The following is a 25,893-nucleotide window of genomic DNA, read 5'->3' on the forward strand; positions in this document are numbered from 1 at the left end:
TTGAGCAGGGGGACCTTGCGTGCGCTGCAGGATTTTAATCCATGACGGCGTAGTGTGTTACTAATGGTTTTCTTTGAGACTGTGGTCCCAACTCTCTTCAAGTCATTGACCAGGTCATGCCGTGTAGTTCTGGGCTGATCCCTCACCTTCCTCATGATCATTGATGCCCCATGAGGTGAGATCTTGCATGGAGCCCCAGAACGAGGGCGATTGACCATCATCTTGAACTTCCCAGCCTTGTGCAGGTCTACTTCAGTTGAAGTGTACCTATGATAAAAATTACAGACCCCTACATGCTTTGTAAGTAGGAAAACCTGCAAAGTCAGCAGTGTATCAAGTACTTTCCCACTTCCTGGTTGGATTTTGACACACACACACACACACACACACACACACACACACACACACACACACACACACACACACACACACACACACACACACACACACACACACACACACACACACACACACACACACACACACACACACACACACACACACACACACACACACACACACACACACACACACACACACAGTTTTAGAAACTTCAGTGTCTATCCGAATCGACTAATTATATGTATACTCTAGCTTTTACGGCTGAGTGCAGGCAGCTTAATTTGGGAACGTTTTCCCCATCCAAAATTCGCAATATTGCCCCCAACCCCAAAGTTAATTCATCAACCCAGTACACTGTAAAAAATAATCCTGTAATTTTGACAGTAAAATACTGGCAGCAAAGTCAATAACTTATTGTAGATTTACAGGACCTTTACTAAAACACAAATGTACAGCATATTACTTTAACACCTGACTAGAGCAAAATGCTGTATTTCTAGAATTTACAGTGCATTAATGTCAGCACAGTAGCCAGTAAAATTACTGTAGATTTACAGGACAAGGTTTTTGGAATGCAAAGTAACAGTATGGCACTGCATTTTGTGGGGTACAACCTTCTCACTAACAAGTGCAACAAATAAATCCTCTTACAAGGGATGCCTCAATACGTTAATGAGCCAGAGATTATTTCTCTGCCCACAGCATCTTCTCTCAATGCACTATAATTCACAGTATGGTTTTGTAAATATAAAGCCAAACAGGTAATATAGTACTTGAAAATAGAATTACCGTTATTTCCGGACTATAAGCCGCTACTTTATTCCCACGCTTTGAACCTCGGTTTATACAATGACGCGGCTAATTTATGGATTTTTCCCTGCTTTCACAAGATTCATGCTGCCCAAAAAACTGAGCACCGTCACAATGTGACGTAAATCGAGCGCGCTCAAACTTCCCATCATTCTGATTACGGTAGTAATTTTGTCACCCTCATCATGGCAAAGACACGGAGAAATGCATATGATGCAGCTTTCAAGTTGAAGGCGATCGATCTGGCTGTTGGAAAAGGAAATAGAGCTGCTGCACGGGAGCTTGGCCTTAATGAGTCGATGATAAGACGTTGGAAACAGCAGTGTGAGGAACTGACTCAGTGCAAAAAGACAAAAGCTTTCAGAGGGAAGAAAAGCAGAAGGCCCAAAGTATTTGCAGCCACTCGACATCAGTGTAAATCGTGCATTTAAAGGTGGCGCTCCTTGTTCAGTGGGAGGCTCGGATGACAAGTGGGGAGAAATCCTTCACTAAAACGGGCCGCAGGCGAAGAGCATCTTATGGTCAAGTCTGCCTGTGGGTCCTGACAGCGTGGAGCATTGTCAAAAAATCCACTATCATCAACGGGTTTCGAAAGGCTGGACTGCTGCGTGTTGAAGGGGCAGCATGAGCTCAGCGGGGTATTTGCCTCCGGATGAAAGTGACGAGAGCGACAATGAAAACGATCCAACATCGGATGAAGCAATTCTGAGGCTATTCAACTCCTACACCGAAGGAGATGACTTCAGTGGTTTCAGTGCACAGGAGGAGGAAGATAGTGACCAATGACTTTCTGGGTAGGCTACTGTTTTAATTTTTGTTACAAGCCGTGTTTCGTTAAAGCCTATTTATTTTTGTTACAAGCAGTGTTTAGTTTTAAAGGCTGTGTAAAATATTTTTTTTTCAATGTACCGGTAGGCACCTGCGGCTTATAGACATGTGCGGCTTATTTATGTACAAAATACATATTCTTTAATAATTCAGTGGGTGCGGTTTATATTCAGGTGCGCTTAATAGTCCAGCAATTACGGTACAGTAGCTAACAAAATATACACCAATTTGTTAGTCTAGGTGATCCTCCGTTTTTCAGTTAACTGGACATTCAAATTAGTGTTAAACTGATGAGTGAAATTCAGCATATACTGCAGACCTGGGTTGAATTCATTTTCCCAAGTATTTGAAATACTTGGTGTGCTGAATTTGGCCTGTTATGTAATGGCCCAAAAAGCCCACATGCTGCTTACCAGGAGAGCTGTACCACAAGAATTTCAAAAACGTGTAGTCGAACCAAATTTTACATGAGGTGGGTTTAATGTTGAGAGACACCTAAAATAAGCCAATGGGACTCACCGATGAAGCCCATACTCCTGCCCAGCACAAAGATCCCGTTCAGTGCACCAATCTCCACAAACTCGTCCGCTTCGTCTCTGTAACGCAGAACACATACACTTACCAGACTGCATCTCCTAAGTCACTATTACAGGCTTCTCTGAAACGTGTTGGGAAAATACACTGCTCAAAAAAATAAAGCGAACACTTAAACAACACAATGCAACTCCAAGTCAATCACACTTCTGTGAAATCACTGTCCACTTAGGAAGCAACGCTGATTGACAATCAATTTCACATGCTGTTATGCAAATGGAATAGACAACAGGTGGAAATTAGGCAATTAACAAGACACCCCCCAATAAAGGAGTGGTTCTGCAGGTGATAACCACAGACCACTTAGTTCCTATGCTTCCTGGCTGATGTTTTGGTCACTTTTGAATGCTGGCGGTGCTTTCACTCTAGTGGTAGCATGAGACGGAGACTACAACGCACACAAGTGGCTCAGGTAGTGCAGCTCATCCAGGATGGTCAATCAGTGCGAGCTGTGGCAAGAAGGTTGCTGTGTCTGTCAGCGTAGTGTCCAGAGCATGGAGGCGCTACCAGGAGACAAGCCAGTACATCAGGAGACGTGGAGGCCATAGGAGGGCAACAACCTAGCAGCAGGACCGCTTCTTCCGCCTTTGTGCAAGGAGGAGCACTGCCAGAGCCCTGCAAAATGACCTCCATGAGGCCACAAATGTGCATGTGTCTGCTCAAACGGTCAGAAACAGACTCCATGAGGGTGGTATGAGGGCCCGACGTCCACAGGTGGGGGTTATGCTTACAGCACGTTTGGCATCTGCCAGAGAACACCAAGATTGGCAAATTCGCCACTGGCGCCCTGTGCTTTTCACAGATAAAAGCAGGTTCACACTGAGCACATGTGACAGAGTCTGGAGACGCCGTGGAGAACATTCTGCTGCCTGCAACATCCTCCAGCATAACCGGTTTGGAGGTGGGTCAGTCAAGGTGTGGGGTGGCATTTCTTTGGGGGGCTCCATGTGCTCGCCAGAGGTAGCCTGACTACCATTAGGTACAGAGATGAGATACTCAGACCTCTTCTGAGACCATATGCTGGTTCGGTTGGCCCTGGGTTCCTCCTAATGCAAGACAATGCTAGACCTCATGTGGCTGGAGTGTGTCAGCAGTTCCTGCAAGAGGAAGGCATTGATGCTATGGACTGGCCCGCCCGTTCCCCAGACCTGAATCCAATTAAGCACATCTGGGACATCATGTCTCCATCCACCACAGACTGTCCAGGAGTTGGCGGATGCCTTAGTCCAGGTCTGGGAGGAGATCCCTCAGGAGACCATCCGCCACCTCATCAGGAGCATGCCCAGGCGTTGTAGGGAGGTCATACAGGCACGTGGAGGCCACACAACTACTGAGCCTCATTTTGACTTGTTTTAAGGACATTACATCAACGTTGGATCAGCCTGTAGTGTGTGTTTTCCACTTTAATTTTGAGTGTGACTCCAAATCCAGACCTCCATGGGTTGATAAATTTGATTTCCATTGATCATTTTTCCATTGATCATTTGTGTGTGATTTTGTTGTTAGCACATTAAACTATGTAAAGAAAAAAGTATTTAATAAGAATATTTCATTCATTCAGATATAGGATGTTATTTTAGTGTTCCCTTTAATTTTTTTGAACAGTGTATAATGTGCATATTAGTACACAGCCACTTAACCTCTTGCTCCTACCTGACACGCAGGCGTCCCATCTAGACATCTGGAAATGCAAATGCGCTACGCTAAATGCTAATAGCACTCGTTAAAACGCAAACGTTCATTAAAATACACATGCAGGGTATTGAATTAAAGCTACACTCATTGTGAATCCAGGCAACAAGTCAGATTTTTAAAATGCTTTTCGGCGAAAGCATGAGAAGCTATTATCTGATAGCATGTAACACCCCAAAAGACCCGCAGGGGACGTAAACAAAATAATTAGCATAGTCGGCGCTACACAAAACACACAAATAAAATATAAAACATTCATTACCTTTGACCATCTTCTTTGTTGGCACTCCTAGATGTCTCATAAACACTATTGGGTCTTTTTTTCGATTAAATCGGTCCATATATAGCCTAGATAGATCTATGAAGACTGTGTGATCAACGAAAAAAAGTGTTTTATAACGTAACGTCATTTTTTTAAATTAAAAAAGTTGACGATAAACTTTCACGAAATACTTTTGTAATGCAACTTCAGGTATTAGTAAACGTTAATAAGCGATCAAATTGATCACGAGGCGATGTATATTCTATAGCTGTACGTCTGGAAATAATGTCCGGGTAAATCTCAACCAAAATATCCGGTCGGAGACCTGAAGAAATGGGCTCTCTTCTTCGTTTGACCAAGAAACAAAGCCTAGGCAAATGACAAGACTGTTGACATCGTGTGGAAGCTGTAGGTATTGCAACCTCGGCCCCATTTAATGTGGTTCACCTTTATCAATCGGTTGAAGTGGCGCATGGATATATTTTTCCATTTTCAGTGATCAGATTTTCCTGCACTTTTCGATGAAGCGCACGTTCTGTTATAGTCACAGCCGTAATTTAACCAGTTTTATAAACGTCTGAGTGTTTTCTATCCACACATACTAATCATATGCATATACTATATTCCTGGCATGAGTAGCAGGGTGCTGAAATGTTGCGCGATTTTTAACAGAATGTTTGAAAAAGTAGGGGGTAGGAGTAACAAGTTAATATCTTTGTGTATGATAGGTCTAATGGAGGTTTGTCCTACACACCTGACTTAAAACAAGTGATTAACTTTGAGTCCAATTTTGAGTAGAACGAATTTGAACAGCAATCTCAAATCAAATAAAAAATCAAATCAAATTTTATTTGTCACATACACATGGTTAGCAGATGTTAATGCGAGTGTAGCGAAATGCTTGTGCTTCTAGTTCCGACAATGCAGTGATAACCAACAAGTAATCTAACTAACAATTCCAAAACTACTGTCTTATACACAGTGTAAGGGGATAAGGAACATTTACATAAGGATATATGAATGAGTGATGGTACAGAGCAGCATACAGTAGATGGTATCGAGTACAGTATATACATATGAGATGAGTGTGTAGACAAAGTAAACAAAGTGGCATAGTTAAAGTGGCTAGTGATACATGTGTTACATAAGGATGCAGTCGATGATGTAGAGTACAGTATATACATATGCATATGAGATGAATAATGTAGGGTAAGTAACATTATATAAGGTAGCATTGTTTAAAGTGGCTAGTGATGTATTTACATCATTTCCCATCAATTCCCATTATTAAAATGGCTGGAGTTGGGTCAGTGTCAATGACAGTGTGTTGGCAGCAGCCACTCAGTGTTAGTGGTGGCTGTTTAACAGTCTGATGGCCTTGAGATAGAAGCTGTTTTTCAGTCTCTCGGTCCCAGCTTTGATGCACCTGTACTGACCTCGCCTTCTGGATGATAGCGGGGTGAACAGGCAGTGGTTCGGGTGGTTGATGTCCTTGATGATCTTTATGGCCTTCCTGTAACAACGGGTGGTGTAGGTGTCCTGGAGGGCAGGTAGTTTGCCCCCGGTGATGCGTTGTGCAGTCCTCACTACCCTCTGGAGAGCCTTACGGTTGAGGGCGGAGCAGTTGCCGTACCAGGCGGTGATACAGCCCGCCAGGATGCTCTCGATTGTGCATCTGTAGAAGTTTGTGAGTGCTTTTGGTGACAAGCCGAATTTCTTCAGCCTCCTGAGGTTGAATAGGCGCTGCTGCGCCTTCTTCACGACGCTGTCAGTGTGAGTGGACCAATTCAGTTTGTCTGTGATGTGTATGCCGAGGAACTTAAAACTAGCTACCCTCTCCACTACTGTTCCATCGATGTGGATAGGGGGTGTTCCCTCTGCTGTTTCCTGAAGTCCACAATCATCTCCTTAGTTTTGTTGACGTTGAGTGTGAGGTTATTTTCCTGACACCACACTCCGAGGGCCCTCACCTCCTCCCTGTAGGCCGTCTCGTCGTTGTTGGTAATCAAGCCTACCACTGTTGTGTCGTCCGCAAACTTGATGATTGAGTTGGAGGCGTGCGTGGCCACGCAGTCGTGGGTGAACAGGGAGTACAGGAGAGGGCTCAGAACGCACCCTTGTGGGGCCCCGTGTTGAGGATCAGCGGGGAGGAGATGTTGTTGCCTACCCTCACCACCTGGGGCGGCCCGTCAGGAAGTCCAGTACCCAGTTGCACAGGGCGGGGTCGAGACCCAGGGTCTCGAGCTTGATGACGAGCTTGGAGGGTACTATGGTGTTGAATGCCGAGCTGTAGTCGATGAACAGCATTCTCACATAGGTATTCCTCTTGTCCAGGTGGGTTAGGGCAGTGTGCAGTGTGGTTGAGATTGCATCGTCTGTGGACCTATTTGGGCGGTAAGCAAATTGGAGTGGGTCTAGGGTGTCAGGTAGGGTGGAGGTGATATGGTCCTTGACTAGTCTCTCAAAGCACTTCATGATGACGGAAGTGAGTGCTACGGGGCGGTAGTCGTTTAGCTCAGTTACCTTAGCTTTCTTGGGAACAGGAACAATGGTGGCCCTCTTGAAGCATGTGGGAACAGCAGACTGGTATAGGGATTGATTGAATATGTCCGTAAACACACCGGCCAGCTGGTCTGCGCATGCTCGGAGGGCGCGGCTGGGGATGCCGTCTGGGCCTGCAGCCCTGCGAGGGTTAACACGTTTAAATGTCTTACTCACCTCGGCTGCAGTGAAGGAGACCGCATGTTTCCGTTGCAGGCCGTGTCAGTGGCACTGTATTGTCCTCAAAGCGGGCAAAAAAGTTATTTAGTCTGCCTGGGAGCAAGACATCCTGGTCCGTGACTGGGCTGGATTTCATCTTGTAGTCCGTGATTGACTGTAGACCCTGCCACATGCCTCTTGTGTCTGAGCCATTGAATTGAGATTCCACTTTGTCTCTGTACTGACGCTTAGCTTGTTTGATAGCCTTACGGAGGGAATAGCTGCACTGTTTGTATTCAGTCATGTTGCCAGACACCTTGCCCTGATTAAAAGCAGTGGTTCGCGCTTTCAGTTTCACGCGAATGCTGCCATCAATCCACGGTTTCTGGTTAGGGAATGTTTTTATCGTTGCTATGGGAACAACATCTTCGACGCACGTTCTAATGAACTCGCACACCGAATCAGCGTATTCGTCAATATTCCCATCTGACGCAATACGAAACATGTCCCAGTCCGCGTGATGGAAGCAGTCTTGGAGTGTAGAGTCAGCTTGGTCTGACCAGCGTTGGACAGACCTCAGCGTGGGAGCCTCTTGTTTTAATTTCTGTCTGTAGGCAGGGATCAGCAAAATGGAGTCGTGGTCAGCTTTTCCGAAAGGGGGGCGGGGCAGGGCCTTATATGCGTCGCGGAAGTTAGAGTAACAATGATCCAAGGTTTTACCACCCCTGGTTGCGCAATCGATATGCTGATAAAATTTAGGGAGTCTTGTTTTCAGATTGGCTTTGTTAAAATCCCCAGCTACAATGAATGCAGCCTCCGGATAAATGTTTTCCAGTTTGCAAAGAGTTAAATAAAGTTCGTTCAGAGCCATCGATGTGTCTGCTTGGGGGGGGATATATACGGCTGTGATTATAATCGAAGAGAATTCTCTTGGAAGATAATGCGGTCTACATTTGATTGTGAGGAATTCTAAATCAGGTGAACAGAAGGATTTGAGTTCCTGTATGTTTCCATCACACCATGTCCCGTTAGTCAAATTGACATCAATGAATGCATGATTTGTGCCTAAGTTGACGTTTTGCACACAATCCTTTATTAATGATTTGACCCCATGCAAGACCAAAGAGAAATGTCCTCTTACCGTGTGAATCCACCGCACATCCTAAGTAGGTCCACAAAGGCCACACCGATGAAGCCGTCCACATTGAGGATCAGGTTGGGTTTCTGCACACAGACAGGAGGGAAACAACAATACTTAGTTGATGAATCAATGGGCTTCTTCAACATTGCGGCAGACTGATCTATCTATGTTCTCATGTTCTGAGCAAGGAAGTTAAACGTTAGCTTTCTTACATGGCACATATTGCACTTTTACTTTCTTCTCCAACACTTTGTTTTTGCATTATTTAAACTAAATTGAACATGTTTCACGTTCTATGCCTTGCCAGAGAATCATTAATAATAATTGGGGAATCATCCAACGTGATACGCTACTAAGCCAAGTCTTTCCTGAGCCACCAGTCATAAGCTTTAAGATATGTCCTACCCTAAATGACAAATTAGTCCACAGTTATCTTCCGGGCGACTCTCAAAACTTGGCTTGACCACAAACCCAAGGGCTTTTTTAAATGTAACCATTGCAACAATTGCAGTAATATTGCACAGAATAACTATTTTGTTGACACAGCTTCCAAAATGGAGTATTACATCAAGCATTTCATTAACTGCAAAACCCCTCATGTCATCTATAGATTGGAATGTCCACAGTGCAAGGTGTTCTACATTGGACGGACAAAGAGACGCCTTCAAGAACTCTTAGCGGAACACAAGTCTGCCATAAGGGTAGGCAATGAAGACTACCCCATGGCAAGTCCCTACACCACGGCAACCCTGCCTCCCAACAAGCTATGGGTATTGACCATATTCCGGCCTCTATTAGAAAAGGGGACTGTCTTAAACAGTTAGACAAAAGGGAAAGTTTTGGGATTTACAAACTACAGGCCACTAAATAACCTGGTTTAAATGAAGATATGGATTTCTCACCCTTCCTGTAAGGTCCATTTGCTGTCATCTAGTGGACATCTTGCTCAATTGCCCTCAGCTATGGTTAGACTGTTGTTCATGTTTTGCTGTGTTCTAGTGTACTATGGAATATACTGCTTTCTTATTATTGACACTTCTATCAGTCATATTTAAGGTTAGAACTACCTTTTAGTGTTCTGATACTTCTAGCTTGGAGTGGTATTTTTTATGATAACATAGCTACAGTATTTCACCTTTTAATGTGTATAGTTTTGCTTACTAGGTGTGGTGTGTCCAATCAATTGTGTAACCACTCCCTCTTCCAATTAGGGCTAATTGAAAAGCTTTTCAAGAGGAGATTGTATTCATTTTTTTGTACTCCCTGACGAAGGCCATGCAACCAAGACGCGTCGTTTAAAAAAAAACTTTGTTTCTATTGAACATGCCATACTAATAAAGGCATTTTAATCAATTATATGAAGAGTGCCTTGGTCCTCCTTTCTTTTCATTTGAGGCTAAATTGATTTTATTGATATATTATATTAAGTTAAATTAAGCGTTCATTCAGTATTGTTGTAATTTTCATTATTACAAAGTTCAAAAGTCTGATTAATTGGTATCGGCGTTAAAATCATAATCGGTCGACCTCTAGTTAAGGTGGGTTTCGGAGCTCTACGTGATTTCTGTGATTTTCTGAAATAACACACACTCATTCAACCCTCTGTAAATAAGTCTATTCTTAACATGCAGGATTCTGTAAAAGCCTACCCCAATGAGGATATGGGTTTACTTTCAACTTCTTGTGCCAACCGGACGTGCCTTAAATTGGGGGAATAGGGGCTGATTCGAAGGGTTAAAAAGGTCAGATCTTTCCTAAACTTGACTGATTTAACAGTTCGAGGGTTGCCTAATCACACATTTCTCCCATCAGATTTCCACACACACAGCAAGGACGGAGTGACAGTGTGGGGCTTACAGACACAGAGAATGCAATAGCTACCTTTGTTCTAACTTTCAAATAACCGTCAGACCTAGAGCTCTGAAACTTTAGAAACCTGTTCTAGAGCTCAAGAGGATAGTGCACAGTGAGTTGTGGCTCTAGAAGGTTCTCAGACCGAGAAACAGCCTTGTACAGTTGCAATAACTTCAATTAATTGTGACTATCGCGAAAATGACGCGAATCAGAGAAGTCCCAGAGTCACAAGACTAGGTGCATTGCAAACGCCTCGGCCCATAGAGACAGACCTTAACGTTTGTCAGATAGCTCATTCAAGGACCCCATAGCAACGCCCGCAAAAATAGTATTTTCATCACCAATTAAAGTCGCTGCTCGGGCTCCGAATGACCTATCAAGCCGAAACTCGGGATTCGGGGGTTGCCTCAGCAAGGCCTACACAATGTCAGAACTGGACCCGCAGCTAGAACGTAACTACGTGTTTTATATTTTAATTATGGTTTAAAACAGAAAGCGCTGTGAATTTTGGGCTTGCTCTGAAATATGTGATAGTTGGCTTCTAACCGAGTTGAGTTGGACAAATTGGGTTTGGTGTCAGCTTGTATCAGTTTGGTGTCAGAATGATATATTTTTGACTGATGGACACTGACTTGATGGCTGACTTTTGTCCATTTGCAATAAGTTTAAACAGTAAAAACAATCACCAAATGGACATGTTGAAAACACAACGAGTGATGGAAAGGAACAACTATCACTGCCCGGCCATCCCGAGTTCATCGGGCCAGTCAATTTTGCATTTTTGAGCATGTCAAATTCGTGATGGTAAATGCCCATTGAAACATATTACAAATAGACAGCCTTGAGCCTGGCGACTGGAACGGGTTACCAGGAGCAAATATTTGAAATGGTTTTGAATGCCTTTAGGAGGGTGCAAGGGGTCCATGGCTGGGTATGAGCAGCTGCAATACAGCACCATCGCTAGACCCGGCACATTCTTCACCAATATTAGACGGGAAATTCCTCAACCGCTAGCTGTTCATTTAATGGAGAATTACAACAAACAAAAAATCCTTTCAGATCTTAACATTTTTTATTTAAACATTGACATGGACTCAAATTTAATATAGTTTTTTTCTCTATGAACAATCATAATTTGAGTGAAAAACAACGAGAAATGCAACAATTTAGGAAACTATAAAACTATTTGGGAAACAAATCAGATTTTATAGGGCCCCCCCTAGTTGTTTATTAACCATTCTTTTACCAGGTTAATTGACAGAAAACATATAGTACAAGAGAAAGTAGTGCACTAACGACCCAGGAAAGAGTACCATGGGAGAGAAGAATGTGCCCATTTGAAAGCTAGAAAAAAGCTTCTCATCTGTCATGTTTGCAGTTATTCTGGTCTGTTATGTGGACACTTGCATTTTTCTTTACAGTTCAGTTACCCTGGTTGTGCCAGTCAGTATACAGTAACAAAAAAAAAAAAGCAACCACCCCTCATTTAGAAAATAGCCAAGGTGCCATCGATATAAGTCAAACATTTATTCTACTGTCAAAATGTACTAAAGTGTAAATATAATCATTTTGGTCAATAAGTCAGTGTCATCCAAAACTGAGTTTTGTGATACTTATGGTCGTGACTGAATCACAACCTAAATTAATGTTTGGTTTGTTTCAATCCTGCCCACAGCTGGCAGCACACAAATCAATCATCATCAATTCGGAGTGCAGCTGCACTCGACCTGACCATATTGCCTGTGGTAAATTTGGGTTGACTTTGGACATCCCTATGGGGCTAGTTAGGGACCATCTGTAAATCACAATGTACATGGGACAATATATAAACATTCCAATAGCTCCAAATTGTTATGACAACCTCAAACCAACTAGACATTTTTTAAATGTACATACAAATATTGAAAGCATTTAATGAGACAACTAAAAGATGTGCAACACAATATTGTCCCATTTACATTGTGGCATTTATTGACGGTCCCTAACTAACCCCAGAGATTCAAAGTCAGGTAGCACAAGGTAAACAATTTGTCTATATCTTCCCACCTGCGAACACACACACACACACGTGCGCGCGCATTAAACCACACCATCAAACCAACTCCCGTTTGAATTCAGTCATGGCCGCGAACACTTAATGAACAGAATTTAAAATGACCAAATCAGGAAGTGCATTCGTCCTTTAAAACTAACTAATGACAGATTGCAGATGAGCCAAGGAGGATAGATGAGAACAGCAGGCCAGTGGAGTGCTTACAAAATGCAGCAGCCAGGGGCAACAGGTAGGGATGATTTAGGTGACTCAGACACAGGCCCATAACAAATGAAGCTACCTCAGGATCCCCTTGACCGTTTTCAATTGCAAAACTAAAGAGACACACCAGACAAGACACCAAGACAAGCAACAGAAGAGTAGATGGAGAGACACCAGAAGAACAGAAGCAATAACACAAGAGACAGTAACAAACAACCTGGGACAGCGAAAGTGACAGAAGAGATGGAGAGAGAAGAGGTTCGTTGAGCAACCACCCCTATCACTTCAAGCTGCTCTATAGAGTAATTTGTTTATTTTTTTGCACATTACAAAAGGTGAAATACAGAGTGAAAAAGTCAAACATGGTTCACAAATCATTTGCAGGCGAGGTGAAAAAGCCTGTGTAATTACAATTAAAACAATTGTTTACTTTTACACTTGTTACAAACAGGACAAGAGAGATGGCAAAATAGAAGACCACGACACAGCAGCAAAGAGCAGACAGAGCAACAGAGAAAGCGACGGAGGCGATCACACAGTAGATTATCACTAAAGCATAGGCTCTATAGATTCTACACTGAACAAAAATATAAATGCAACATGTAGGTCCCATGTTTCATGAGCTGAAATAAATTACACCAGAAATGTTCCATAGGCACAAAAATATTTTTGTGCACAAATTTGATTACAACCCTGTTAGTGAGCATTTCTCCTTCGCCAAGATAATCCCTCCACCTGACAGGTGTCGAAAATCAAGATGATTAAACAGCATGATCATTAAACAGGTGCACCTTGTGCCGAGGACAATAGAAGGCCACTAAAATGTGCAGTTTTGTCACAATAATGCCACAGGTGTCTCAGGTTGAGGGTGTGGGAAATTGGCATGCTGACTGCAGAACAATGAAAATGTGGGTTTGCACAACTGAAGAAATTCTGCACAAGCTGTCAAAACCATCTCAGGGAAGCTCATTTGCATGCACATTGTCCTCACCAGGGTTTTGACCTGACTGCAGTTCGGCGTTTGAATCAACTTCAGTGGGCAAATGCTCACCTTCGATGGCCACTGGCGGGCAGATAGCGTATATGGCGTCATGTGGGCAAGCGGTTTGCTGATGTCAACGTTGTGAACAGAGTGTCCCATGGTGGCGGTGGAGTTATGGTATGGGCAGGCAATAAGCTACGGACAACCAACACAATTGCATTTAGCAATTTGAATGACCAGAGATACCGTGAGGAGATCCTGGGGCCCATTGTTGTGCCATTCATCAGTCGCTAGAAAGCACCAAATTGCGCACACACAATTAAGATTTGTAAATACAGGATCATCACCGGATTCATGCATTAACCCCACAGGAGCCGTTTTCTAATATGGCCGCCAAACTACTCAATGGGGTCTTATTGGATCAATTTCACATGACCATGCCTGTATGAAATATAAATTGTATTTGGCCTCCTGAGTGGCGCAGTGGTCTAAGGCACTGCATCGCAGCGCTTAAGGCGTTACTACAGACCCGAGTTTGATCCCAGGCTGTGTCACAACCTGCTGTGACCGCGAGTCCCATAGGGAGGCGCACAATTGGCCTAGCGTTGTCCGGGTTGGGGGAGCGTTCGGCTTTACTTGGCTCATTGCGCTCTAGTGACTCCTTGTGGTGGGCCGGGTGCCTGCAGGCTGACACCAGTTGTCAGTTGAACAGCGTTTCCTCTGACATATTGGTGTGGCTGGCTTCCAGGTTTAGCGGGGGGGTGCTTAGAAGCGCGGCCGGCTAAACCCTAAACAGGACGACACTGGGTCAATTGTGCGCCGCCCCATGGGTCTCCCAGTTGCTGCGACAGAGCCTGGAACTCAAAGGACCCCTAGTGGCACAGCTAGCACTGCAGCGCCTTAAACCACTGCCCAACTCGGTAGGCCGGCGTGAGTTGTTTTATGCACGTGATATCAGAATGCACTCACTGTTCCAAAATGTGATTCTTACACAACAGGACAAATAACACACGCTGCCTGATATCTTATAGATAATTATGTTTCAACTTGTCAATTGAGGGGTGTTCCTCCTAATTAATTCACATAGAAGTAGCCCATTTCAGCTTTGCGGACAATTTATCTTTGAGGCTTTACTGAGCCAGACAAACTTCTTTCTTCGAGGAGAGACCATTCACTTCACCAATGTGTCGAGGCACAGATCTGGGGATGGGCAGCTAAACAATTTCTGCAACATTGAAGGTCCAAGAACACGGTGGCCTCCATCATTCTTAAAATGGAAGCAATTTGGAACCACCAAGACTCTTCCTGGAGATGGCCCAATGGCCAAACAGAGCAATCAGGGGAATAAGGCCTTGGTCAGGGAGGTGACCAAGTACCTGAACCTTCCAGAAGGACAACCATCTCGGCAGCACTCTACCAATCAGGCCTTTATGGTAGAGTGGCCAGACAGAAGCCACTCCTCAGTAAAAAGGCACATGACAGCCCGCTTGGAGTTTTCCAAAAGGCAACTAAAGGACTCAGACCATGAGAAATAAGATTCTTTGGTCTGATGAAACCATGACTGAACTCTTTGGTGCAAATGCCAAGCATCACATCTGGAGGAAACCTGGCACCATCCCTACAGTGAAGCATGGTGGTGGCAGCACCATGCTGTGGGATGTTTTTCAGTGGCAGGGACTGGGAGACTAGTCAGGATCAAGGGAAAGATTAACGGAGCGAAGTACAGAGAGATCACAGAGAGATCTTTGATTAAAAACTGGGGAGAAGGTTCACCTTCCAACAGGACAACGACCCTAAGCACACAGCCAAGGCAAAGCAGGAGTGGCTTCGGGACGAGTCTCAATATCCTTGAGAGGCCCAGCCAGAGCCCGGACTTAAGCCTGTTCAAACATCTCTGGAGAGACCTGAAAATAGCTGTGCAGTGACGCTCCACTTCCAAACTGACAGAACTTGAGAGGATCTGCAGAGAGGAATGAGAGAACCTCCCCAAATACAGGTGTCCCAAGCTTGTAGCGTCATACCCAAGAATACCCGAGGCTGTAATCGCTGATTCAACAAGTACTGAGTAAAGGGTCTGAATACTTATGTAAATGTGATATCAGGTTAACACATTCATAATTCTAAAAACCTGTTTTTGCTTTGTCATTATGGGGTAGTGTATGTCGATTGATGAGGGGGGAAAAAACTATTTAATCAATTTTAGAATAAGGCTGTAACGTAACAAAATGTGGAAAAAGTCAAGTGGTCTAAACACTACCTCATGAAACTGGTTGAGAAAATGCCAAGAGTGTGCAAAACTGTCATTAAGGCAAAGGTTGGCTACTTTGAAGAATCTAAAATATATTTTGATTTGTTGAACAATTTTTGGGTTACTACGTGATTCCATGTGTCATGTCATAGTTATGATGGTCTTCACTATTATTCTACAATGTAGAGAATAGTAAAAACAGATAAACCCTAGCATGAGTAGGTTGGTCCAAACATTTGAAGCTACAATCTGCAATATTAAAGCCTAACCCCCCCTCCCGCCTAATATGCCCTCTGACAGTAATGGATTCAAAATAGTCTAAACTATGTTAACGTCAGCATTACACTTGATAAGAATGTATTGTACCCGTAACCTTGACGAAAAATTAACAAGTAACAAAATAAATTAAGTATTCCCTAAATAAAGTAGCCTGCACCACTAGGTAGAGAAGTGAGAGGTTAGTAGAGGGCAGTACCTTAGAGGTGGTGATCTTTTCCACATCCAGAGCGTAATCCAGCATCGGAGTGGCAGGGAAATGCCCCTTCACAAAGTCCTTCAGGATCTGGACTCTCATGTCGGGGTTGTTGATCTACAATTATATCAACACATTTAGATCATTCAGCCAGCAAATATGTCAATGTATCCATTCTGCCACTGAGCTGTAGAGGTATACACACACACACACACACACTTCTGAATTTATTTGATTTAATTGTGAGGCAATAAGACTAAGGACGGGAATCAAATCTTAATGCGTACTTTCTTGCAAATCATTGTGTCAAATAACTAAAATTCTAGTTAGACTTAACACAGACAGCCCAATTCTGATATTTTGCCATTAATTTATATTTTGACCAAAACAGAATAATTCTGATCTTTTGCCAATAATTGGGCTGCATGTTTAAAAGTAGCCATACATCTGGTCTTGAAAAAACAGATTTAGGATTATTTTAATCTACACTGAACAAAAATATAAACGCAACATGTAAAATATGCACTTTTGTCACAACAAACAGTGCAATCGGAAAGTATTCACAACTTGACCTTCCACTTTTTGTTACTGTTGAGTTCTGAGAATATGAAATATACTTATTCATGGCACTGAGGGAGAGAGGGTAATGTATAACGTATGTTATTGTTGGCCATCAGGAATCCTATGGGAAGGATCCTCTGGGAGGAGAAGACACAGTCTAGTACCAGTCGCCATGACAGCTGTGAGTTGGGGAGGAGTGAGGTCAGGTCAGATGATACAGATATCACTAAGGTTCTGTCTAGCAACAGATATCACTAAGGTTCTGTGTAGCAACAGAAATGCATTGGCTGTTCAGATGTGTAGGAGGAGACTCAGCCTAGGAGGAACGGTTATATATCAGTGCTTGTGTGAAAATGTCTTCATCTAATGCAGCTGCATTGATCCTCTGGGAAGAATAAACTTGTTTAAGCCTTCATAGTGTCTTTTAGTTTTTTACTCAGAATTAGAAGTTTAGAACATTATGTTACAGACTTATTCTAAAATTGATTCAATATTTTTTCCCCCTCATCAATATACACAGAATAACCCATAATGACAAAGCAAAAACTGTTTTTTAGACATTTTACGAAAGACAAAGAGCTCTCCAGTAGGTACCAAAATATTCAAAGGCCATTTTCTCAAAAGTGAGGTTACAAGTTGATCAATTTTCAAAGCAGAATTACTTTCCCCATTGTTCCTGAAATGCAGTGTATGATATACCATTTTATATTCTTGTGCCTACCTTTATCAAAAAAAAAACCAATATCACATGTTGCTACATAAGACCTGTCATGACATTACCCTGTTGTATGAGGTTTATGACCCCCATAATCACCTTTCCCTCTTGGACAGCCAAGAGAGAAAGAACTATTTGAAAGCCCTGTGTTAATATTAAAAGGTTGGGGATAGGTACAATATTTCTGTAATCCAACCAGTTGAAAGTGTCCATTGGTACTTAAAGAATATGAAGTCAGATCAGTTGGTGTCTGGGACATTATATCTGATGATAGGATGACATACATTGTACATTGTAGATTCACATGGAATTGTTGTGCAATTTAAATGTTTAAATATGAACCTATTTGTGAAAATATTAAAATGTAATTTAGCTTCTAAATGAATTGTTTTCATACGTAAACTGTGCTCACTCAGTGGTAATGACCAAGTGAACAGTCATTGGTTGAAAACTATGGAACACGCCCTTCTCTCCCCTAATACAAAAACCCGATGGAAATCAACCCTAGTTCCCGACGACATTAGTAATGGTGTCTATACTTTAAAAAAGGGCTATTTTTTTTGTTTGTTTTTTAAATTGTACACCCTTTTTCTCCCCAATTTCGTGGTATCCAATTGTTAGTGGTTACTATCTTGTCTCATTGCTACAACTCCCGTACGGGCTCGGGAGAGACGAAGGTCTAAAGTCATGCATCCTCCGAAACACAACCCAACCAAGCCGCACTGCTTCTTAACACAGCACGCATCCAACCCGGAAGCCAGCCGCACCAATGTGTCGGAGGAAACAGTGAACCTAGTGACCTTAGTTAGCATGCACTGTGCCCGGCCCGCCACAGGAGTCGCTGGTGTGCGATGACATTTACATTACATTTACATTTAAGTCATTTAGCAGACGCTCTTATCCCGGCCAAACCCTCCCTAAACCGGACGACGCTAGGCCAATTGTGCATCGCCCCACGGACCTCCCGGTCGTGGCCAGCTGCGACAGAGCCTGGGTGCGAAAAAGGGGCTTTTTCAACGTGGAGGTGACTATCCCCACGCTGGAAGGATGAATTTCGACAAGACCAGCCAGAATACAGCACGAGCTGATTATGGCAAAACGGTATGAACTTTGAACTCTTATTCAATAAAGAAGTGATACATCCTAGAAGTCGAGTTATCAGCTGCAGCTGTAAACGTACGTGGCCTAGGAAATTACAGAATCTCCTAATAAGAACGACAGGGTACAACGTATCCGCCCTGCAACATTACGACCAGAAAGATTCGTCAAAGGACAAAGGCGATCTCTGCTGGACAAACCAGTCTTCCATCTTCGATCCATCTATCGAAGCGCAGCTCGGTGTAAATATACATCTCGCATTTTCCTTTTCTGAATGGGCGTATTTACAGATTCTGTATTTACAGTAGCATAGCTTCTCAAGGTCCGATAGAGACCCAATCCTTTTGTTCCTCAGTCTCTCCGCTCTTTCATTCAAACCCAACTCCCTTTCTTTGTGTAACCAGCTGTCATATGGGTTTAGTCCGCTAGGGACCTTTTATGACATGATTAGTAATCGATGTATGATCCATCCTGTGTATATGTAATTCTGTGTGATTATTTCGAAAATAAACAATTGAATTAATTTGTTTGCCCGGGTTCGTGAAGATAACCAAGTACTTACGACAATCAGAATGAGACCGATAGAAGGTGACTATTAATAATTGACTGCTATTGATACAAAAGCTCTTCAGATCTTTAAGAGTTTATTCGGAAGGCAGCAGGTCTATAAACACTCTTCCATGGTGCCCCAGGTTATTACCAAGTTAATTGTAGCATGGTTTAATTCAATCACGTAATCAAACTTTAGGTAATCAATTTGATAATATAGCCTGTCATAATTTAATCAGTCGGACACAACAGACCGAATCAAGGATGTCAGTCATGAATTCATAAAAAAATTATTACTTTTACAGAAGTATTCAGACCATTTACTCAGTACTTTGTTGAAGCACCTTTGGCCGTCTCGAGTCTTCTTGGGTATGACAATACAAGCTAGGCACACCTGTATTTGGAGAGTTTCATTCCTCTCTGCAGATCCTCTCAAGCGCTGTCAGGTTGGATGGAGAGCGCTTCTGCACAGCTATTTTCAGGTTTCTCCAGAGAATGTTCCAACATTCAGAGACTTGTCCCGAAGCCACTCCTGCGTGCTTAGGGTTGTTGTCCTGTTGGAAGGTGAACCTTTGCCCCAGTCCGAGGTCCCAAGTGCTCTGGAGCAGGTTTTCGCCAATGATCTCTCTGTACTTTACGCCGTTCATCTTCCCCTGGACCCTGACTAGTCTCCCAGTCCCTGCTGCTGAAAAACATACCCACAGCATGACGCTGCCACCACCATGCTTCACTGGTGCCAGGTTTCCTCCAGACGTGACAATTGACACTCAGGACAAAAAGTTTAATCTTGGTTTCATCAGACCAGAGAATCTTATTTCTCATGATCGGTGCCTTTTGGCAAACTCCAAGCGGCTGTCATGTTCATTTTACTGAAGAGTGGCTTCTGTTTGGCCACTCTACCATAAAGGCCTGATTAGTGGAGTTCTGCAGAGATGGTTGTCCTTCTGGTAGGTTCTCCCATCTCCACAGAGGAACTCTAGAGCTCCGTCAGAGTGACCATCAGGTTCTTGGTCACCTCCCTGACCAAGGATCTTCTCCCCCGATTGCTCAGTTTGGCTAGGCGAACATCTCTAGGAAGAGTCTTGGTAGTTCCAAACTTATTCCATTTAAGAATGGAGGCCACTCTTTTCTTGGGGCCCTTAAATGAGACAAATGTTTTGGTATACTTCCCCAGATCTGTCTCTTGACACAACCCTGTCTCAGAGAACTACAGACAATTCCTTTGATCTCATGGCTTGGTTTTGCTCTGACGTGCACAGTCAACTGTGGGACCTTATATAGACAAGTGTGTGCCTTTCCAAATCATGTCCAATCAATTGAATTGACCACAGGTGGACTCCAATTAAGTTGTAGAAACATCACAAGGATGATCAATGGAGAAAAGATGCACCTGAGCTCAATTTCAAGTCTCACAGCAATGGGTCTGAATACTTATGTAAATGTGATATTTCAGAAGAAAATACATATATATAAATGCACAAACATTGAGAAACCTGTTTTCGCTTGGTCATTATGGGTTATTGTGTGTAGATTGATGACGGGGAAAAAAACTATTGAACCCATTTTTGAATAAGGATAAAAAGTCAAGGGGTCTGAATACTTTCCGAATGCACTGCAATACCACAGATGTCTCAAGTTGAGGGAACGTGCAATTGGCATAGTGACTGAAGGAATGTCCACCAGAGCCGTTAAAGCTAACTTCTCTATCATAAGCTACCTCCAATGTCGTTTTAGAGAATTTGGCAGTACATCCAACGGCCTCACAACCACAGACCTGTGTATGATGTGTGGGCAAGTGGTTTTCTGATGTCAACGTTGTGAACAGCCTGCCCCATGGTGGCGGTGGGGTTATGGTATGGTATAAGCTATGGACACCGAACACAATTGCATTTTATCGATGGGAATTTGAAAGCACAGAGATACCGTGACGAGATCCTGAGGCTTATTGTGAGGGCCTTTTTAAAAAAGGTACAGTATCTGTGGCCAATAGACGCTTATCTGAATTCCCAATCATGTGAAATCCACAGATTAGGGCCTAATGAATTTATTTCAATTGGCGGATTTCCTCATATGAATGATAACTCAGTAAAATATTTTAAATTGTTATATGTAGCATTTATATTTGTGTTAGTATATGCTCAGTCAAATAAATTGAGATGGAATCGTTCAAATTAACTGGAAATGTAGCTATATTTAAATCCTTGAAATTTACTGCTCACCGATTTGACCCTGTGCCCAATACCCATGATCAGCTTGCCATCCTTCTTCATCTTGTTGACAAACTCCATCGGCAGCATGCCGCTGTCGAACGCCTTGCTGAACTGCTTGGCCGCAGCATCCAAAGCTCCTCCAAAGCGGTCCCCCTGGGAAACAATATCAACAAAGTATATTAGTCTCTAAACTCTTACAACCCCTTTTTGTCAGTGTCCCAGTAGTGGGCTACATCCAAATTCTCCACACTTTTCCTGAACTCATTTAATAAATGGTGGAAGCCAAAGATCTTGGCTGGAGAGAGCCTTGCTACCAATGCTATGCTTTTTAAATCCACGATGGAGAATGTGCAAGTGCAGAAGTAATGGTCTTTTGAAATCTTCCCTATTTCTCATTCCCTTCCTTCAAGACCTTTAATCTGAGAGGTATGGAAGCCATTGGATATATACTAATGGTAACTGGACTTGATGCATTTTCAAATTAGATTTCAGGTAGTCACACAGTGTGTGTGTGTGTTCTCACAATGGTGAGCAGGCCAGATGTCAGGCTGGAGATTAGGTCCTTGCCGGCACGGGCACAGACTATGGTGTTGTGGGCACCAGATACGGCGGGCCCATGGTCTGCAGTCACCATCAGGCACATCTCAATGAACTGGCAGGCGTAGCGCGGTAACCTAGGGAAAAATCAAGGTGTGGGAGGATAACTGGAGGGAGAAGTGATGGGGCCATGTCAGTGCACAACGCCAAAGTGGAGTGTGCATTCGTGTTCATTCATATACAGGCACGTAACGGAAAATGTTGTGCAACAGAAAAACAAAATCTGAAGGTAAAAAAAAGTCCAGGTAATCCTTCCAGGTGTCAGTCCTTCTTCCGTTTGGTGCCTAATGAACACACTCAGGTGTGAGAAATCTCTGGCCAATCAAAGACACTCCTATTTTGCCAATTGGCTTGGACCCTTTTACCACACGGAGCCCTGCTGATCCATGATGACTGGTCTGCCGACGTAACAGCACGAGGGGGCTACAACAGACTTCTTCCGTCGTGACATCCATCTAAGGCCCCTCTGCTAGCTTGCTAGACCCGGCCCGCTAGCTGTCTCACTGGACCCCTATGATCACTCGGCTACGCATGCTTTCCCCTAATGTCAACATACCTTGTCCATTGCGGTTTTGGTTAGTAATTATTGTCTTATTTCACTGTAGAGCCTCTAGCCCTGCTCAATATGCCTTAGTTAACCCTTTAGTTCCACCTCCCACACATGCGGTTTCCTCACCTGGTTTAAATGATGTTCCTAGCAACAATATCTCATCGTCACTCAATGCATAGGTTTACCTCCACTGTATTCACATCCCACCATACCCTTCTGTACATTATGCCTCGAATCTATTCTACCGTGCCCAGAAACATGCTCCTTTTACTCTCTCTGTTCCGAACGTACTGGACGACCAGTTCTTATAGCCTTTAGCCGTACCCTTATCCTACTCCTCCTCTGTTCCTCTGGTGATGTAGAGGTTAATCCAGGCCCTGCAGTGCCGAGCTCCGCACCCATTCCCCAGGCGCTCTCATTTGTTGACTTCTGTAAATGTAAAAGCATTTGTTTCATGCATGTAAACATTAAAAGCCTCCTCCCTAAGTTTGTTTAATTCACTGCTTTAAAACACTCTGCCAACCTGGATGTCCTAGCAGTGTCTGAATCCTGGCATAGGAAGACTACCAAAAACCCTGAAATTTCCATCCCTAACTATAACATTTTCCGACAAGATAGAACTGCCAAAGGGGGCGGAGTTGCAATCTACTGCAAAGTACTGTCTTATAGTCGTGGCCAAAAGTTTTGAGAATGACAAATATTAATATCCACAAAGTTTGCTGCTTAAGTGTCTTTAGATATTTTTGTCAGATGTTACTATGGAATACTGAATTATAATTACAAGCATTTCATAAGTGTCAAAGGCTTTTTTTTATTGACAATTACATGAAGTTGATGCAAAGTCAATATTTGCAGTGTTGACCCTTCTTTTTCAAGACCTCTGCAATCTGCCCTGGCATGCTGTCAATTAACTTCTGGGCCACATCCTGACTGATGGCAGCCCATTCTTTCATAATCAATACATGGAGTTTGTCAGAATTTGTGGGTTTTTGTTTATCCACAAGTTCTCAATGGGATTAAGGTCTGGGGAGTTTCTTGTCCATGGACCCAAAATATCGATGTTTTGTTCCTCGAGCCACTTAGTTATCAGTTTTGCCTTATGGCAAGGTGCTCCATCATGCTGGAAAAGGTATTGTTCAACACAAACTGTTCCTGGATGGTTGGGAGAAGTTGCCCTCGGAGGATGTGTTGGTACCATTCTTTATTCATGGCTGTGTTCTAAGGCAAAATGATGAGTGAGCCTACTCTCTTGGCTGAGAAGCAACCCCACACATGAATGGTCTTAGGATGCTTTACTGTTGGCATGACACAGGACTGATGGTTGCGCTCACCTTGTCTTCTCCAGACAAGCTTTTTTACAGATGCCCCAAACAATCGGAAAGGTGATTCAGAGAAAATGACTTTACCCCGGTCCTCAGCAATCCAATCCCTGTACCTTTTGCAGAATATCAGTCTGCCCCTGATGTTTTTCCTGGAGAGAACTGGCTTCTTTGCTGCCCTTCTTGACACCAAAAGTCTTTGCCTCACTGTGCGTGCAGATGCACTCACACCTGCCTGCCGCCATTCCTGAGCAAGCTCTGTACTGGTGGTGCCCCGATCCCGCAGCTGAATCAACTGTAGGAGATGGTCGCTTGCTGGACTTTCTTGGGCGCCCTGAAGCCTTCTTCACAACAATTGAACCGCTCTCCTTGATGATCCGATAAAAGGTTGATTTAGGTGCAATCTTACTGGCAGCAATATCCTTGCCTGTGAAGCACTTTTTGCGCAAAGCAATGACAGAATTTTTTTCCTTGCAGGCAACCATGGTTGACAGAGGAATAAGTACCCCCACCTTGTTTGTGAACGGGGAGGAGACACACCTCATTTACTGTCAAGTCTGTAGTACTTTCAGAACTTGTGATGCATCATCACCAGTCTTTGTGTGACATGTCCCCATTGTCAAACCATATTGTAAGGCATACCTGTTTTTATCTCACAGATGTGAATGCTTTGCATCAGGTCCTTCTGTAGCTCAGTTGGTAGAGCGTGGCTCTTGTAACGCCAGGGTAGTGGGTTCGATCCCCGGGACCACCCATACGTAGAATGTATGCACACATGACTGTAAGTCGCTTTGGATAAAAGAGTCTGCTAAATGGCATATCTATCTATCTATCTATCTATCTATCTATCTATCTATCTATCTATCTATCTATCTATCTATCTATCTATCTATCTATCTATCTATCTATCTATCTATCTATCTGAATAACAATGATTCCAAGCACCACTCTTATTTTACCCCCTTTTCTTCCCAATTTTGTGGTATCCAATTGTTAGTAATTACTATCTTGTCTCGTCGCTACAACTCCCGTACGGGCTCAGGAGAGACTAAGGTCGAAAGACATGCGTCCTCCGAAACACAACCCAACCAAGCCGCACCGCTTCTTAACACAGCGCGCATCCAACCCGGAAGCCAGCCGCACCAATGTGTCCGAGGAAACACCGTGCACCTGGCGACCTTGGTTAGAGTGCACTGCGCCCGGTCCGCCACAGGATTCGCTGGTGCACGATGAGACAAGGATATCCCTACCGGCCAAACCCTCCCTAACCCGGACGACGCTAGGCCAATTGTGCAGACCTCCCGGTCGTGGCCGGCTGTGACAGAGCCTGGACGCGAACCCAGTCTCTAGTGGCACAGCTAGCTAGACCACTGCGTCACCTGGGAGGCCCACCACCCTCCTTTTAAAGTATGTTATACGAACTCAATCAGCATGACAGAGTGATCTCCAGCCTTGTCCTCATCAACACTCACACCTGTGTTAACGAGAGAATCACTGACATGTCAGCTGGTTCTTTTGTGGCAGGGCTGAAATCCAGTGGAAAATAGGGACTTTGCCATTAATTGCAATTCATCTGATCACTCTTCATAAAATTCTGGAGTATATGCAAATTGCGATCATACAAACTAAGCACTTTGAAAATGTATATTTGTGTCATTCTCAAAACTTTTGGCCACCACCGACCTATCCAGGTCTGTGCCCAAACATTTTGAGCTTCTACTTTTAAAAATCCACCATTCCAGAAACAAGTATCACACCTTTGCCACTTGCCTTAGACCACCTTCTGCCCCCAGCTGTGCCCTGGACACCAAATGCAAATTGATTCCCCCCATCTATCTTCAGAGCTCGTGCTGTTAGGCTGACCTAAACTGAGACATGCTTAACACCCCGGCCGTCCTACAATCTAAGCTTGATGCCCTCAATCTTACCTACCAGGTACAACCCCAAATCCATAAACATGGGCACCCTCATAACCAACCTGCCCTCCAAATACACCTCTGCTGTCTTCAACCAGGATCTCAGCGATCACTGCCTCATTGCCTGCGTCTGTAATGGGTCAGCAGTCAGACCACCCCTCATCTTTGTCAAATGCTCCCTAAAACACTTCAGCGAGCA

The 25,893-nt window shown here is 43.6% G+C and overlaps 1 protein-coding gene across 3 annotated transcripts in view; it reads right to left on the reverse strand.

Moving 5' to 3' along the window:
* LOC124039949 (ATP-citrate synthase) overlaps positions 1-25,893 on the reverse strand; it is a 123,855-nt gene that overhangs the window by 13,106 nt on the left and 84,856 nt on the right. For all 3 annotated transcript variants that reach the window (XM_046356536.1, XM_046356534.1, XM_046356535.1), the window contains 5 exons: positions 21,836-21,986; positions 21,322-21,465; positions 16,183-16,296; positions 8,370-8,452; positions 2,500-2,576 (listed from right to left, as the gene is read on the reverse strand). In XM_046356536.1, the coding sequence (XP_046212492.1) occupies positions 2,500-2,576; positions 8,370-8,452; positions 16,183-16,296; positions 21,322-21,465; positions 21,836-21,986 (569 nt within the window). The remainder of the gene's footprint in view (positions 1-2,499; positions 2,577-8,369; positions 8,453-16,182; positions 16,297-21,321; positions 21,466-21,835; positions 21,987-25,893) is intronic.

Source organism: Oncorhynchus gorbuscha, linkage group LG07, assembly GCF_021184085.1.
Source record: "Oncorhynchus gorbuscha isolate QuinsamMale2020 ecotype Even-year linkage group LG07, OgorEven_v1.0, whole genome shotgun sequence".
Taxonomy (NCBI): domain Eukaryota; kingdom Metazoa; phylum Chordata; class Actinopteri; order Salmoniformes; family Salmonidae; genus Oncorhynchus; species Oncorhynchus gorbuscha.